This window comes from Caloenas nicobarica, chromosome 6 (genome assembly GCF_036013445.1).
Source record: "Caloenas nicobarica isolate bCalNic1 chromosome 6, bCalNic1.hap1, whole genome shotgun sequence".
Lineage (NCBI taxonomy): Eukaryota > Metazoa > Chordata > Aves > Columbiformes > Columbidae > Caloenas > Caloenas nicobarica.
In genome coordinates this window covers 2,258,881-2,274,903 of record NC_088250.1, presented here as the reverse complement: position 1 = coordinate 2,274,903, position 16,023 = coordinate 2,258,881, and the positions used below count along the sequence as shown (strand labels likewise).

The 16,023-nt window shown below is 40.6% G+C and overlaps 1 protein-coding gene across 1 annotated transcript; it reads right to left on the bottom strand.

The window, feature by feature from the left end:
• Positions 1 to 8: 8 nt before the first annotated feature.
• TMEM237 (transmembrane protein 237) lies at positions 9 to 15,712 on the bottom strand. Its single transcript, XM_065638244.1, has 13 exons — positions 15,672 to 15,712; positions 13,487 to 13,518; positions 12,516 to 12,526; positions 11,935 to 11,991; positions 10,240 to 10,353; positions 9,733 to 9,847; positions 8,846 to 9,006; positions 8,120 to 8,243; positions 6,942 to 7,133; positions 5,907 to 5,980; positions 5,382 to 5,475; positions 4,061 to 4,182; positions 9 to 2,765 (listed from the first exon to the last, which is right to left on the bottom strand). Exons 1-13 carry the CDS (start codon positions 15,699 to 15,701, stop codon positions 2,698 to 2,700), a joined length of 1,194 nt encoding a protein of 397 aa, XP_065494316.1. The 5' UTR covers positions 15,702 to 15,712; the 3' UTR covers positions 9 to 2,697.
• Positions 15,713 to 16,023: the final 311 nt, after the last annotated feature.

Here is a 16,023-nt window from a genome sequence, read left to right as displayed (position 1 = left end):
ATTATACGTAATATTAGCATTGGGGAAAAAATTAGACAGACTGATTCAAACAGACTAATCATTTGGAAACAGGACAAAGTAGTATAATAACTTCTAACTAGTATAGAGCAGTTGTTTAATTGTTTAATATATGTAAACACAAGAAATTGGCACTAACATATTTGCAATTTCTTCGTAATGCAAAAATACTGCATTAAAAACAATGGTATGGAAATGACAAAGGCATCTCAGTTAAGGCTTCTACAGATATTGCATGTTCTGTAATTACACATCTATTTTGCAAACTTATTTTAAAACTTTCCAAGTAACTAAACAAGGAAGCTCAGTTAAACTAATTGTGAAGCTTAATGGAATGAAAAGTACTTTGTAAAACAGATAATTAGCCATCAAATTGTTTATTAAGTGTGATTTTTAAACGGCAACCTCAAACCTCATTGATTTAAATATGCACATACTCAGACCCTCCCAAAAGATACACTGGAAAGACAAGCCTGGTTTGAAATGTTGATCTCATTAAGTTCATTAACTTATCTCTGCTCAACCATCTAAACAAAGTACTGTATTTCACAGTGAGAACGAATCTGGCTCTTGACTAGCATTGCTTTGTCCAAGGGATACTTGGAGGCCAGTTCCTAGTAGTAATGTTAGAAATTAGGCAACGATATTATTCAAGTTTTTCCTGTACTGATTCGATGCCTTAGCACAGCGTTGTCCGAGCTTCATACTGTATGGACAAAATCACACTACTCACCATGCCAAGATGAGAGAAATATCAAGCAGCAAAGAGAAGCTCAAGAATTCTGTAAGTCAAATTTACCACATCTGGAGAAAGCGTGGTGGCAACCTACACAGGAACACTGAGTAGTGCCTGATCCCACATCTCCTATAGCCACATCATGACAAGAACCGCCAGTACAACACCGAAGGGGAGCGGCACCCTGAAGCTCTAACTTTTAATGCACAATGCGGTGCCAGCCATAAATTTGCTCTACAGTTTTGCAAAAATACATACACGAAAGCCGTAACAATTTACAAAAAATGTAAATGGCTCCTTCCTACAATGAAGCGAATGCCCCAGAATGCAGCCAACAGCTGTGGAATGTCTTTTCTGGTAGAACTCCTTTCCTCCCCACAACCCCTGATTAACACAGCATTGAAAAAGCGGCATGAACACTGAATTTTTGAATTACTTAAATCTGCCGGATGGGCACAACAGAACTCAAGTCCTCAACTGGGCAGCAGCAGCCCTAGTTATTAATATTCCCATCCTTATTTTAAAGTAATTCAGGTAACAGCACAGAAAGTTACTGGCTCTTTAACATCCCCCTTCAAGCGTTTTACGTGGCTAATCTTAATTTCACTACTAGAAAGTACAGTAATTCTCCAGGGAAGTTTGACAACCCCACACCCTTTAAAACCACACTTCCAACACACAAATCAAGCAATGCAAAAATCACTACATATTAAATAACATATACAAAGAGGTTTGCGGCTTTAGGTGATACTTTCTTGAGAAGTGGATTTCAAACTAGCTCTTGTTGATGTCTAAGGAGCTTGTTTCATCCTGCAATACATCTGTATTTATTCACATCTGCAATGCTTTCATTTTGCCACTTTAATATGAAAGAATATTGGCTATCAAAATGGAAACCCACCAACTGCCACCATTACATCATTACATAGAGGGTGGGTTGCTGCGGAGTTTTGCTTTAGTAAGCATTTTCTTGTAATTTTAGAAGGAAGTTTCCCATTCCATCCAAACACAAAACAACAAACATTCTTTTGGAGGAAAGTGATCTCCATCAAAATAAGTATAAGGAACATTTGTAGCAGCTGTGAAATCCAAGCTTCTTTAGAAAGAGCAGTGAATCACACTATTGCTCTTGCCATACAAGAACATTATTCCTGTGAATGGCTTTCTAATAGTTATGCGTCTTGTCGATAAATTACAGGGCGTACATATATCCTGTGGGCAACCCAAAAACACCCTGGTTGATTGAAAAGATGTATTTAAGTATTTATTAGCTGACCAAACTGTTGCAACATTAAAACTTCCATTTCTTGTATCTACATCAACTTGAACGAACTTATCATCAAGATCTTTGTCAAGAGAACTAAATGAAGATGAAGAAAGTATCCTTTTTTTAAGGAACGATTAAACAAAATCCCTGACAATCCAATCCCTTAATCTAGCAAATACTTTTTCTGACAATGAAACCCAGATTATTTGATGCTTATTAACTTTGTGCTTTTTATGTTTCCTAACTGTTTTGTTATCATCTTTAGACTACTTTCTTCTTAAGATTTGGGGTTTTTTATTTAGCCAAATCAGGAAAGCAAACTACTATCAGCACTGGTAACAAAAGCAGGTTGTTGAAGACTGTACAGCACTCAAAAAAGTACTGGATGCCTGATATTCTGCATCCACCTAGCTTCTTTGGTTATATAGGTAGCAATATTTACAAAATCACCTTGACTTTACAGGCTAAGATAATCTACTTTGTAAAATAAAAAGCAAAAGTATAAAAGTTTTCAATCACATTTGGAAATTGTAGCATACATAAAAAGGTCAAAATCAAATATATACAATATAAAAATACTTTTTTTTCCTTTATGAAAGTTATAATACATGGCTATAATACACAACATGTTGAGCCATCAGTCACAGCTACAATGTTTGCAGATGCTTGTTCCACACTACGGCTGGACTCTGGGTATGATATCTCCCTGGGGAAATTCCTCGATTTCAGCATGAAACATCAGTTCTAAAGGAGACAGAAAAGAATTATGTTTTCTTTTAAAAGTTTCACCTGAGTACAATTTCATTATTCCTGAAAAGTGCTCTGGCCTTCCCCCAAGCTGCCTGCTTTTCTTCCCAATCGCGGTATCAACAACTCAGAGATGGCAAGGGCCATGGCTGTCTTTAGATAACTATTGTTGCCCCTCCAAATGAACAGGATTAGTCATGATGATAGCAGCTGATCATACGCAGCATGTAAATATCAAAAAAGCTCATCAAAACCTGAGCTAAACCTGGCCACTTGCTTCCTTGGCTAAGTCTTTATTATTTAAAAAATGGCTTTTAAATACAATTTAAACATCTATTAAAAGTTTTACTGTCCAAGATTGTAAAGGCTGCCACCTAGGTTTTTTTGGTGTTTTTTTTTGTTGTTGTTGTTTTTTTAAACTCACTGAGTTATTAGAAATACGCAGAGTAACTGGGACCAGCTGAAATACAGAAATCTGTATGTTACAATTCTAAAGTAATCAGAAGCAACATGTCCAGTCTTCAGCCTCGCAAACACAAATCTGTGCTTCAAAACATGATGCTCTTTGGATACCTGTTGACTTGTAAGTTCAAACTTATGATTTTTTATGTACATCCTAGCTTCAAGTCACAGGCTGCATGCACTCGATAGGAAAGCCGAGTTGGGATTCACCTTTTGAGTCCCAGTTGGAAAAAGAAAGGCAGAAGGCCTAGTCTCTAGCAAAGCCTGTTCTAAGAAAAGAGGATGACTCGCTTGCCCCTTCCTCCAGCCTGGGCCAACACAAGCAGTGCTCATTTGAATTCCTGTTCGGCGAGGACAAATCTGACTTTTCAAAGCTTGGGACTTCCAAAAAATACTGCAATGTTCTATTGAAAACAATACGTATTCAGCATTTGCAAAAGGAACATTGCTAACCTTAGGGAATTTTCTAGAACACAAGCAGAATAAATACATTTTAAATATTCAAAATACTGTTAAAGTAAAAATTATTCTTCCCTTCAGGGAAGAACAGACATACACTCTCACATGTCAAAATTTGCATTGCTTCAGCCAGGACAAACAAGGCTTTTCTTTCCTTTTAAAATTACTGTTTTTTCTTTATAAAACCAAACACAGAAACCAGCATCCTAAGGAGCACTTGCTCTGGAAAGCTGCTAGGAGATGCTTGTTTTTCCTCAGCCACAACATTTCTCAGGACTAGTCTTGAACAACAAATGCAGGCCACAGCAGACAAAAGCCTGAACAATCAGCATTTTGCCTAGTAATGTTTCCTACCTAGTAACGTTTCCTACCTTCACTGTGGTCTAGCTCTGGTCGGTAAGACAAGCAGATCCAACTTGTCCCAACGAGAATAGACACTACCAGATTGACCACGATCCACGGCTGAACAATTTCTTCCTCTGTACCTGCCGTCCTGGGAAAAGCACATCAACCGATCGGTCAAGTGTCTACTGGTACATACAGGTTACAATAATAATTTCAACAGTTATCAAAAAACACCCTTGCAAAGCCAGATGTGAAATCAGAACTACTTGTGCCATCCTGATGATCTTGGATTGCAAAGAGAGTGACTACCAAAGACGGCAACTCAGCTAGGAAACTCCATTACAGAGGATATCCACTTGAAGATTTCAACAGCAAATTCCTTTTCTTGACCAAGAGACAGAAAATAAAAATCAAAACACATGGTCAGATTTTACCGTGGTGAATGACACCTTGCAACATTGTTGGTCAATCTTATTTTTAAGCGCTTCCTCAGGAGGCTGCAAGGCAAGTGAACAGTAAAGTCTGTCTGGAAGCCAGTGCAAGGACTTGTGTATAGATGCTGTGGGGTGGATGAGACAGGGCTTTGAAAAGCTTACAGTTTAAGTTAGCTGACCCTTTTCTGACTGTCATAACACTGGCCGGTTTTGTTACTACAATCTAGGGTTTTTAATAAATAACAAGCATTTATAGAAGCCCTAAAACAAAAGAAAAAAATATCTAACTGCCCAAACCAGCAGTTTTTCAGGCAAATGCTTTTGTTCTGCTTCTCCTGCTCTATTTTAAAAACTCATGCTACTGGAGTTCAAGTCCATTAAATGTCTACTTCAGAAAGTAACAGTTTTGGATGGGATCTCCTAGCATGAAATCATGTCTCAGATTTCATGCCAGCTGGGTCTGCATCCTGCAGCAGACATACCACTTCTTTGTAATACCATGACATTCATTTCTCGGACAGATTAGACCATCTCCTTCAAGACCAGTGCTGGATCTCTCCAGAGCGCCCTGCCCTTGAACACAAAAGGGCCACCTCAGTAGGGTCTTGATTCTCCAGCAAAAGACATTCTTAAAGTTCCTGCCAAAGGTCATTTTCAGCATCACTCCAACAGGCTCTTGTTTGAGTTTGAATGGATTTGTGACTAACATGACGGAACCCATCCTTGAGTTCTCATTTTTGAGTGAAATTATCAAAGATTCAGGGTAAGCTCAGAAAAAGGCAGGTTTAGTAATGAAATCCTTCATTAACACTTTCTGACGTATGCTGTAGAACCTTTTCAATCCACCAGTCTGACTGAAGTTCCTGAGTGGGCTATGTGATAACTTTCAGAAGTGATTTCCTAAGTTTCTTACCAGATGCTGCCATTTTCCGAAGGTGGTGTGTAGAGATTAATTCTGTCACATGTCATCTGCTGGCTTAAGGATAAGATCAGAGCAGCAAAGTACACTGGAAGAAATGGAATTAGTAGTGTCAGATATAAACGCCAGAAAAGCTGTCTCATCGTGACATTATAATTATCACTGCTTTTTCCTTTCACTCCACTGCCTCCTTTAGATCAATCTCTCTTCTTCTACATTCCCCTGACCCATCAAAATCTGGTTTCTGCACTTTCGCAATCGATCGGCTACATAAAAGGTGGCATCTTGTGATTCTGGTTTTTGCCAGGTCTGTGTTTTGTATTCGAAAGTGGTATCCCCCTCTCTCACAGCCCACTATTGCAAATGATTTAAAAAATATATAGGAAAGAGTTCATAGCCTTTGAATGCTATTTTCAACTACTTAGCAAGTCACTTATTCTAAAGCAGAAAATAACCAGGGAGGAATATTTCAATGAGAACTCTATGTGGGATTTTTCTGGACAGCTTCAGAATACTTACAGAAAGAGGCTACTGCTGCTGGGTCTAGGGTGAGAAAGCCCCTCAGTGCAACTGACGCTTTCGCCAAATCAATCCTGGTTACAAAAACAAGAGTCATGAACGCAGGCCAGTAAGATAATAACATTGTTCCTCTAACAGTATTCTATTGTTCTTTCACTTTTTGCAAGATAGCTTTTTCTGCGTCTGTTACAGTGCCTTAACACACAGCTATATCCCCCACACAGGCAAGGATCATCATTATGCCAAATCCAAGAAAGACCGAACCTAAGGAAGATGTTCCATGAGGTTTGTAGCTGTCACATTGCAGTCCTTTCTGGGACAGGGGGATTGGGGACAGACTTGTCCCCTCTCTAATCCTTAGCATTCGTTTCAGCATCCACGCCACCAACTGAGTTATGCAAATATAACTGCTCCCATAGCGTACACGTGTACTGGAGCCATCAAGAATAACTTGGGCCTCCTCCCTGCCACCGCTCCATGAAAAATAAAGTCACAATTTCCATCATAGAACAGTCTTCTGCCCTGGCTTACCATGCTGTGGTGGAAACTACCTGTCACTAAAAGAAACATCTATGAATCTACTCTGTTTGTGGTCTTTTTTGCTCCTCTTTCTTAAGAGTCTTTCCCACTCTTAAGCTGTAATATAGAAACCCCAGGTAAAACAGTAAAACTGTTTACACAGCCTTGGTGCAAATCTGACTGCGAATGGAGTCACATGAAGAGTAACCTGATAGAAACCTTCACCCCTTTCCCCTCCAAAAACAACCAGGTCAGCTCTCCCATGTGTTTCACCTAATGATCACCCAAACAGCACCAGCACATTGAAGCACAGCTGCAGGCAAGAGACAGAAATGAGTTACAAAGGTCTGAAGGCACAAGTGCACCTTTTATCTGTAGAGCCAGCCATATGTAAAATCATTCTTTTAAGTATATCGCATTAAATCATCAACAGCAGATCAAAATGTGCCAGAGGAAGGAGAAAGGAACATACTGCACACAAATTCTGTACACCTTTCAAATACAAACATACTTCACCTGTCAAAGGCTGAGACTGTACTGATAGATAGCAACAAATAGAACAAACTTTGAGCTGGGTATGCTAGTGTCTTATACTGCTGGAGCAGGTTAGAAACCGTGGAAAGCTGATCTCCTGCCAAAATGTAGATAACAATTATGTTCCATACAGCATAGCCAGCAAGGAAGCCATGGGTCAAGAGTCCAATCACCCTGAATGGAGAAAAGAACATCAAACAAGGTTAGCATCTTGAATTAGCAAAGAACTACAGATAGAAAAGGCCTATGAATCCATCAGTTCAACTCCGCTGCTGTGTCACGATCCCTTTCAGATTGTTTCCGGGTGCATTTCTGATCAGGTTCTAAAAATTCTAAGCAGTGGGACTTCTGCTTCCTCCCTTGACAGATTGCCCCAGTACCTGAGCACTCAAAGAAAACCAACGTGTTTTGCCTGATCCTATCACCACTCCATTACTGTTACTAGAATCAAATCCTTTCACTGCCTGCACTCTCCCATTTTGCTTGTAGCTTCCCAAGCTTTCCACCTTACACAATGCTCTTAAACTTGCCCTTGCATCAGTCTTTTCATTATCTTCCTCGCTACAAAAAAGCTGAGAAGGAAACACAGGCTTCCAGATAAATTACACCAGAGAAGAAAATGGCTGTCATCTTCCCATAATGCAAACACATATTAAAAAACAATATTTTTTGCTATTGTGTGCAAGCTTATATCCCAGTCCAATTTCACTCATCCCTCTGTTTCACCAGCCAGGATTTTTCTTTGAGAACTACCTGAATTCAAAGATTTTCATACTGGTCAGATTAGAGCTGACGGGTGAATCTCATTTTGTAACACATTGTTTCTGTAGGTCTCTAGTGTTTTGTTATCTGATCAATCCCTTGCTGTTCAGATTTTGTCTGAATTTTTGCAATATGACTTCCCTAGTTATTCTTTTTATAAGTTGCATTTCACATGTCATTAGTCTAGACTAGAAATAGATATTCTTGTCAACAAATACTAAAAGCTAGAGGACTGAGAAGCTTCATACCTGTTCCATCCCGAACCACCATTTACTGGGAATATCCAAAAGCAATAAAGATACATCGTAATGACAGAGAAAAGGTGCTAACTTTAAGGGAGAAGAGGAAAAAAAAAACCCCTGATTTCTGCTTATTTACATTAAATGTTTATCCTTCACCTGAAACTTCGGTGCACTGAGAGGGCGACATCTCTGGTAGTCCATGAAGCCTTCACATCCATAAGTACATTGATATTTTCAGTGGTTTTAATCAACTCTGCACGGTCAGCTGCCTGAAAACGCCCTAAAAGGATGAGGAAATTAGTTTTAGAGAGTACTGTTACCTTCCATCATCATTTCTACATTAATAGTTATCGGTGTTAAAAAGCTGTAAGCATCAGAAGTTCCATCAGAAAATTTCTTCTCCCACTTCGTGCCCTTTGTCAAGCGACATTCATATCAGGACGCTTCAGCCAGTGTGATGCACCCTGGTGGGTCATGCTATGGATTTCAGAATGTGCAAAGCATTTTGGATAATTACTCAGTGTTCCCTGGTACAAAACCAATCACCCAAAACCCACAACAAAACCAAAACAACAAAAACAAAACCCAAAAAGTTCCACTTGAAGATTTTTTGCTATATAGTAAATGATACGACGTTCTCTAGGTGCTATGATAGCCTTTTTCATGCACAGTATGGAATTCAAAAACTCAGCCAAACATGCCAGCATGGCAACACTAACATTCACTGTCGAAAAATTTAAATGTATATTTATCTCCAAATAATTTTTGTGCTGGAAAACTTTAATCCTTCCCCTTAATGCAGTGTTTGGATTTTAAATACCATAATGCTTCCTTTAGTTGCAACGATGTCCTTGAATTACTAAAATCCCAAGAAGGACTTACGATTTTTCTCAACAAACACTTTGCTAACAGGCTGGCTGATTCCGGTGGGCGCGGCAAACACGGGCTGCTGGTCTGGGCTCTTCCTGTGCTCCTCGTCAATGATGTCCTCCTCCTCCACCTCCAGCTCGTTGGAACCCTGCATTTCGGCTGGCCGAGGTTTCCTCCCAGCACAGAACACACAACGGGGCAGGGAAAGAACAACAAGGCAAATGTAAAACCTCAACATTGAACATGTCTAACTTGACTGATGCGAACCAATCAGGCCACCAACCTGTCTAATATTACCTCCATTCCTAATTTTAAGAACTAAAGTTGTCATGGAGGTAGTTAACTAAAACCGTAAAGCTAATCCTTCATTTGTTCTTCCTACTTAAATTCCTTCTTGTGTCAAGCCAATAAGGTGGGAAGAAATACACATCAAGAGATTAACATTTCGAAAAAAAAATGTACAGACTAAACACAAGGCCAAGAAAATTGATGCTTTTGGTAGGAAGGTGACTAAAATGATTTAAAGGCATGGTTCTTGGAGAAAAGGCAATTAAAAAGAATGAAAAAGCAGTTAAGTTTCTCATAAAATTACAAAAAAGATAGTAAGAATGAAAGAAAGCTGTTACACATCCTAATTTTCTCATGCATGTGACTGAAATATGAGGCTCATGTAAATGTATTCAGAACTGTAATGCATCCAGGTACGCATAAAATAGACAAGTGAAGAACGTTAGATCTGAACCCTGGAAAGAATGGCACACCCACAATTTATTGCACAGGCTGAATGGTATCGTGGGCTTCCAGATTTTACGTCTTTGCAATGTGACAATGTAAAATGCTACTCAGTGATGTTCACTATCAGTTATCCCGAATGATGGGCTACACTACTTTTGTCTCACTTTGTTCTTTTTCTCTGTTTGCGGATCCCTGTTTCTTCAGCTTCAGGGACATCCATGCCATTTCCATTCTGAAATAAGGATGCAACATTCTGCTGGGTAAAGGAGGTCTCAGAATCTGAAGATTTAAAATGAACCACACGAAAGTTTCGCAGCTTTCATAAAAATGGAAATACGTTCACTTAAATACATTAACAGTTATTATATAAACACAGTGGCAAAAAAGTCATGCTCTTCTGAGTTTTAAGTTCTATAAAGGATCTATTTTATCACTTCCAAAACTGTATTACCATTATTTCATTATTTGCATGAACGTTTGTACGCTACGGAATCTGAAATCAGAAACAGAAACTCTAAGCTACCATTCACTCAGAGATTACTTTCAGCTGTTTTAAGTCCAAAAGCACGGGATTTGAAATATTTTAAGCCACGATACGAGTTGGCCAATTACATGTTTGTGTTACCAAGTTTTATTCAGTGCTCTTTCCAGTCTACAATTATTTCACATACCGGCCGGTATTTTCTTCTTCTTGCGTTTCCTCTGCGGAGGGCCATCGGGAGGCTCAGGAGTTAGGGGCTCGCTGCTTTCCGACTGCCGGCGAACAGCTGCTTGGACGATGCCATCTGAAAACCAGATGAAAAGATCCAGCCACCTTAATTCAGAGCTGCCCAGAAAGAGCTGCCATTTGCTACACTGTGCAGAACCTCTAGATTTGCCCAGCTTACAGCTGAGAGGTAAATGCATTGGCTAAAAAACAGAAGAGTTGAGAAACAGATGTGATAAGTAAGAATATACAAGGTGATAACTGACACCCCTCCTTTCACCCTGACACTTTCATGCTCAGGAGGAAATTTAAGCATCCAAGAAGCAGCACAATTCCCATTTGGGCACACAACAAAGGACTGACAAAGGAATCTACCACAAGAAAGAACTATAATGCTATATTTTTCCTTTCTACATGCAAAAATTATAACGCAAAGGGCAAGAAAAATTAAGAGTTTGTTACAAGCTGATTCACACAGATACACGCTAAGGCAAAATAGGATAATATCAAAGGGAAAGGTACATGCTACACAAACACCACAAGAACAAAGGAGGAGCAGAACAGAACAACACTGAAGGAGGTTTGCTCCAGTCTAAGAGATTAATTACTACACCTTGGAGGAACTACATTTCCATGAGAAATTAACATGAATTCATCAAATATTCTAGCAGCAGTAGCACTGATTTGCATGATTAGAAGCAGGAACTTACTTCTCCATTCCACGTCACATCTGCCTTTTCAAAGCTCTTTCAAGCACTGCAGTTTTTTATGATAACAACTGAATCTATCTTTGTTTTCATTTCAAGCATAGGTTTTCCCACCTTTTAGAAAGGTTTTCTGTGCTAAAATGCAAAATTAACCAGTAAAGTAATGGCCAAAGCCAAGGTGTAGTTTGCACCATCGTTCAGCTCACTGCAAACAACAGTAAACAGAACTTCATCCCTGGGAAACCCTGAGAGTAACAGCTCTACTTGTTGCGTTTGAAGCTCTTTTCAGTGAGGCCTCAGTTCTACACTCTTTTAAGCAAATAAAGGAGGTTTACTTATCAAAGCATCATACTGTCCCACGTCATAGGATCAACTGGTTTACAGAAATCCACCAGATTCTATCAACCCACTCTGCTTTATCAAAATAGAGCAGACTTGCAATATTGCTTAGAACGATACATTTGCTCTGCAGATCCACTTCTTGTAAAAATACAAAGCTCTGGAGTTAGTCAGACATGAGGCTCTTAACTCTTTGATGGTAATGGAATGATTAACTCGTGACTTTGTTTGGCCAAGGTCTAAAATTGAGCCAGTTTGTTAAACGACTTTTATCTGAATTCATTCAAAAATCCAAGCACTTAACACATTTGAACATAACAATGCTCAGTATCAAGACATGTTGTATTGGCAGTACCAGGAACAGACCGAGGGACAAAGAGCAGAGGATGGAACAAGCTGACCTCGGTTAGCATTACAGACTTGTTCTAAAATGACACCACTTTGGGAAAAAGGCTGCAGTCGTTCAATACAAAATCAATTGTAATAAATTAGTCAAGAACACTATTTAAAAACAGAGTCCAAGACTGAAACCCGTGTATCTGTCAGGAGCTTGGCTACAGCGCAGATCTCACCCAGGATTACAAGCACAGTTTCCAGTCTTGGCAGGACCTTACCTAACGGAGTCTTTCCTTTGGGCTTCCTTTTTTTGGGACGACTGAGTGGAATTTCATCTGCAGGACATAAAACAGGAGTAGAGGTGCACAGCATGGAGAAACCTCCATTTTCCCTTTTTAACAGCCACTCTACTGCTAGTTAAGCGAGGGACTCCTTTTTACAGGTGAAGGCATGCTCCACCTTTTACAGATAAGATGACAATTCACCAGTTCACACAAGCAGGAGTGCAGAAGATGGCAGGAAAACAGGACAGGAGATCTGTCCTACATGCAACGGAGGCTAAATACGCACATGCAAGTGTGTTAAATGGAAAACTGAAATACTCTGACTAATGCTCTGAAGAATGAACTTCTTGTTTACAGCACAGTTACCTTCCCATTACCTTGATTCAATAAGGAAATAGCAAACAGCGAACAAAGAAAACTGACAGTGCTAGCAACAGCAGCACAGGTATCCATGCAGATCAAGCCATTAACCTGCGTTTAGGAAAAGCACGGGGCCTATGTTTAAAGAGAGGATGAAGTAACACGCAAAGGAACTACTGATGTTTATAATTCTCTTTAATGCCAGAAGAACTCACCTTGGCTTCCACTTCACATTTGAGGAGAAAAAAGGGTTGAAGCGCAGTGTAAAAGGAACAAAGACGAGCAGAAAGTTAGTTTGGAAGCAATTGCTTTTGTGATTCACTTCCTCATCCCCGCTCCCAGTTCTCCTTATGAGCAGCTGCGTACAACAGGGTTAAGGGTACGAAGCATCGCCAAGACTCAGCACTTTGTTCGTGACTATGCACCGCCTCCTGACTGGCTAGCTGTGGATCAGATTAAAAGCTTTAATCACCTGGCTAATTAAAACTTGTCTTACGTATGCCAGATATGTAACAAACCAACAAAAGTTATGAAACATCTCAGCGCATACATTACTAAAAACACACTATCATCACGACATCAGTCATGAACATCATATTTGCTTTTATGTACTTCGAAGGAATTCTGAATTACATGTCTTAAGAACTATGTAATTGCCTTTCCTTCCACACTGTTCACTAGGGCACTGAAAAAAAACCCACCCAAATGTCACCCTATATCATGTCAAACTGGTATGCACCTATATATATCTCTATTAAAGAACACCTAGTCTAACTTCAGAGATTCCTGTTCTGAAGGATTCGTGATTCAAATACACTAAAGAACATGAAACAAAACAAAAAGGGAAGGAAGAAGAGACCAAAAAGAGGGACATCCGTAAAAATAAGTAGATGTTAATAACACCTAAGTAGCTATTTATCTGAAACTTTTTAAAGGGTTTATCTCTCAGAGTATTAAAACTGAGCTAATATGTATAGCAATTTTTTTTTTGTCTCTGTAAAACTTTAAAATGCTTTGCATTTCTTGTAAAGGGATCTGGTACAACAAATTAGCAAGCAAAGCAAATATTTTTAATGCTGTTATTACTATTCAGATATTTATTAAACTTATTTCTGTTAATTTCATTACTTTTAAGGATGCTGCAGTACCGAAGCGTGATCACGTCCACGGAATGAACCGCTCTTACCTTGGCACTGGAGGGAGGGCACGAGGTGGGCACTGCAAGACAACACAGGGACAAAAGTCAACTCTGGTAAGTCCGAAACCACCTCTCTGAGCGCCTCTTAAACCACTCCACAGAAAACAGCTATTTCCACATACGGGCAGAACGCGCTAAGTATGTTTTAGTTCAGATGCCTCTTAAATAGCGAGAGACTCCTTATGGAGATGTTACGTAAAAGTGCTCAGCACAACGCAGGAATAAATAAGCTTTTGCCAGAGTTCTGATGGGACAAGTACCTAACAGCTGTGTACAAGGCGCAGCTTGCATTGCAACTGCACTTGAATAATTTTTGCTTTTCACGTAAGGTACTGTTTGCCTTGGAAAGCTTATGTCCTATTTAAATATCAAAATAATATGATAATATATATGTTCAATATACTTGCACAGTATATAGCATGAGCCGAGTATTTTCTGTTAATGAAGTTGTAAATTCAGAACAATATTAAGTAAAAGCAATAAAAAAGAAATAAGCTTATTTATGAAAAGTGCGTTAAAATACGAAAAAACATCCATTTTCATATTGTTTTGAAAATATTTACCAGCACGTCGTACACAACTAAAATCTAAAAGTAAGTATCGATTATTAACAGTCTAAAACTGAGCATCTGCAGTTTCTCTCATGGAAAAAGGCAGGCAGTTTGCTTCCAGATTTTGTATAATAGAATTATATTGAAAGAGTATACAGGAATAAATATTTCCCACGCTCCAAAAATTCAGTTGCTATCAGAAATAAAAAAGTCCGTAAGATCGGCAAGATTCAAGGCCCCACAAACTTACCACTTGCTTCTTTCCCATATCATTTGAAGCTGCTCCCTGACACAGGCACTGTGAACTGTTCTCCACTCCCTCACACTGCTCACGCTGAACCGCAGCTAATTCTGAACTAAAAATAAGCTTCCAGCAGCCAGGATTAGCTGGACGTGAACCTTCCCGCCCCGGTTAGGGCCCAGCTCTACTCCCCTTTGAAAAACAGCAGTTTGTTCTGGGGCAGCATACGTTACTTGCACTGCAAAACCTGTAGTAACTCCATACAGGCTCCAGTGAGCAAGTCTGACATAATCGGGTTTACGAGACACCTCGTGCAAGGAAGAGTTTTGGCAGGATTCGGCCTCAAATCTCTCACCTGGATTCTGGCCACACTGAAGACTTGACAGCAAGTGCCACTTAACAGGTAGAGACAAGCACAGAGACCAGAGCTCATGACTCTTGTTTCCCACATTCTTGTGGCAGCAATTATTAAATGTTTAGGATAGTTCTTATTTAAAAAACCGAAAATCTAAAAAAGAAAAAAACCCAAAATCTAAAAAAGAAAAAAAACCCTTTTCATACAGCATACACTGCCTGTGTAGGAGTATGCGTTCTATGGTACCTCTCTATTTTGTTACCTTCTACAAAACAACTGAAAAGTGAATTGACTTCTGTATTGTTTATTCCTTGCAACAAAGGGAGTCACACGCAAGCAGGCAGTGGTAAATACTCCGCTGTCCCATCTGTACTGAAGTCCCCAACTCTGCCACACAAATACGAGCTTCGCTCTTGTAGTTTGTAGTTTCTTGGAAGTCTGAAGGGACTCACTCCGAGCTCCAGGGAAGTGAGTTCGGGCACGGGTTTGCAGGACCATTTCAGGAGTGGCCGAACTGCCGAGTGCCAACGTAGCCATGGTGCCCCTGGAGCCCAGAGTCTCCTGCAAACCCTGTGTTTGCACATGAGCCGGCACAGGGCGGTGGGACACACCTGGAACTGTCGCTCGGACGGGGAAAAAACAAACTACACAACCCCCTGGGTGCCCCTTCGAGCGGAACACGCCTTCGCTGTAAGTGTGGAGAGCCTGGTGCCAGCACCAGCCCTGGGAGGTGGGTACAAACTCGAAGGTTTAACACCACTAAACCAGGCTTTACAGATTTAAAGCTTTACATACTTGCGTATTTTTTTGAGACCTGTATAGGGATGAAAATACATTGATACTTATATATGGATGAAAATATGCAAACAATGTGTAAATCCTCGCTTGAGCCCCCAGCAAACGTTCGCCCCCGGCCCGCGGGCAGTTCAGGGCCCGGAGCCCGCCCGCCCCGCTCCGCCCTCCCCGAGCTCCCGCCGCTGCTCGCCCGACGCTCTGCCGCCCTTCCCGGCCCCGCCGCGCCCTCACCCCGCCGGGGCCCGCCCGCCGCGCCGCCATGGGCCGCTCCGCCGGGCACCGCGGGGAGGAGCCGCCGCTCAGCTCCGCCCCGCCGACACGGGGGCGGGCGGGCGGGCGGGCGGCTGGGCCTCCTCCTGCTCCGCGGGTTCGAATCCCGCTGCGGGGCCCTCGGAGAATCTACCGCACGTTAGTGTGAAAACGAGGGTTTGAGCCTTCCTTAGGTTGTAGGCACAAACACAGTTTGCAAAATGAAGTTATACGCAGTAAACGGAGAGAAAAAAGTATAAAATAAACATGATAAAATTTCATTCCAGGACAACTGCACACAAAGGAAAACTCTAATGAGCACATCTTTCTTTTC

What these genes read in the sequence shown, in the direction of transcription:
- TMEM237 (XM_065638244.1), bottom strand. Translation starts at nt 15,701, where the DNA reads ATGGCGGCGCGGCGGGCGGGCCCCGGCGGG. An exon ending in AAACAGAGAAAAAGAACAAA is followed by an intron (nt 9,007 to 9,732) that starts GTGAGACAAAAG and finishes CTGTGCTGGGAG; the next exon opens with GAAACCTCGGCCAGCCGAAA. An exon ending in AGAGCTAGACCACAGTGAAG is followed by an intron (nt 2,766 to 4,060) that starts GTAGGAAACGTT and finishes TGTCTCCTTTAG; the next exon opens with AACTGATGTTTCATGCTGAA.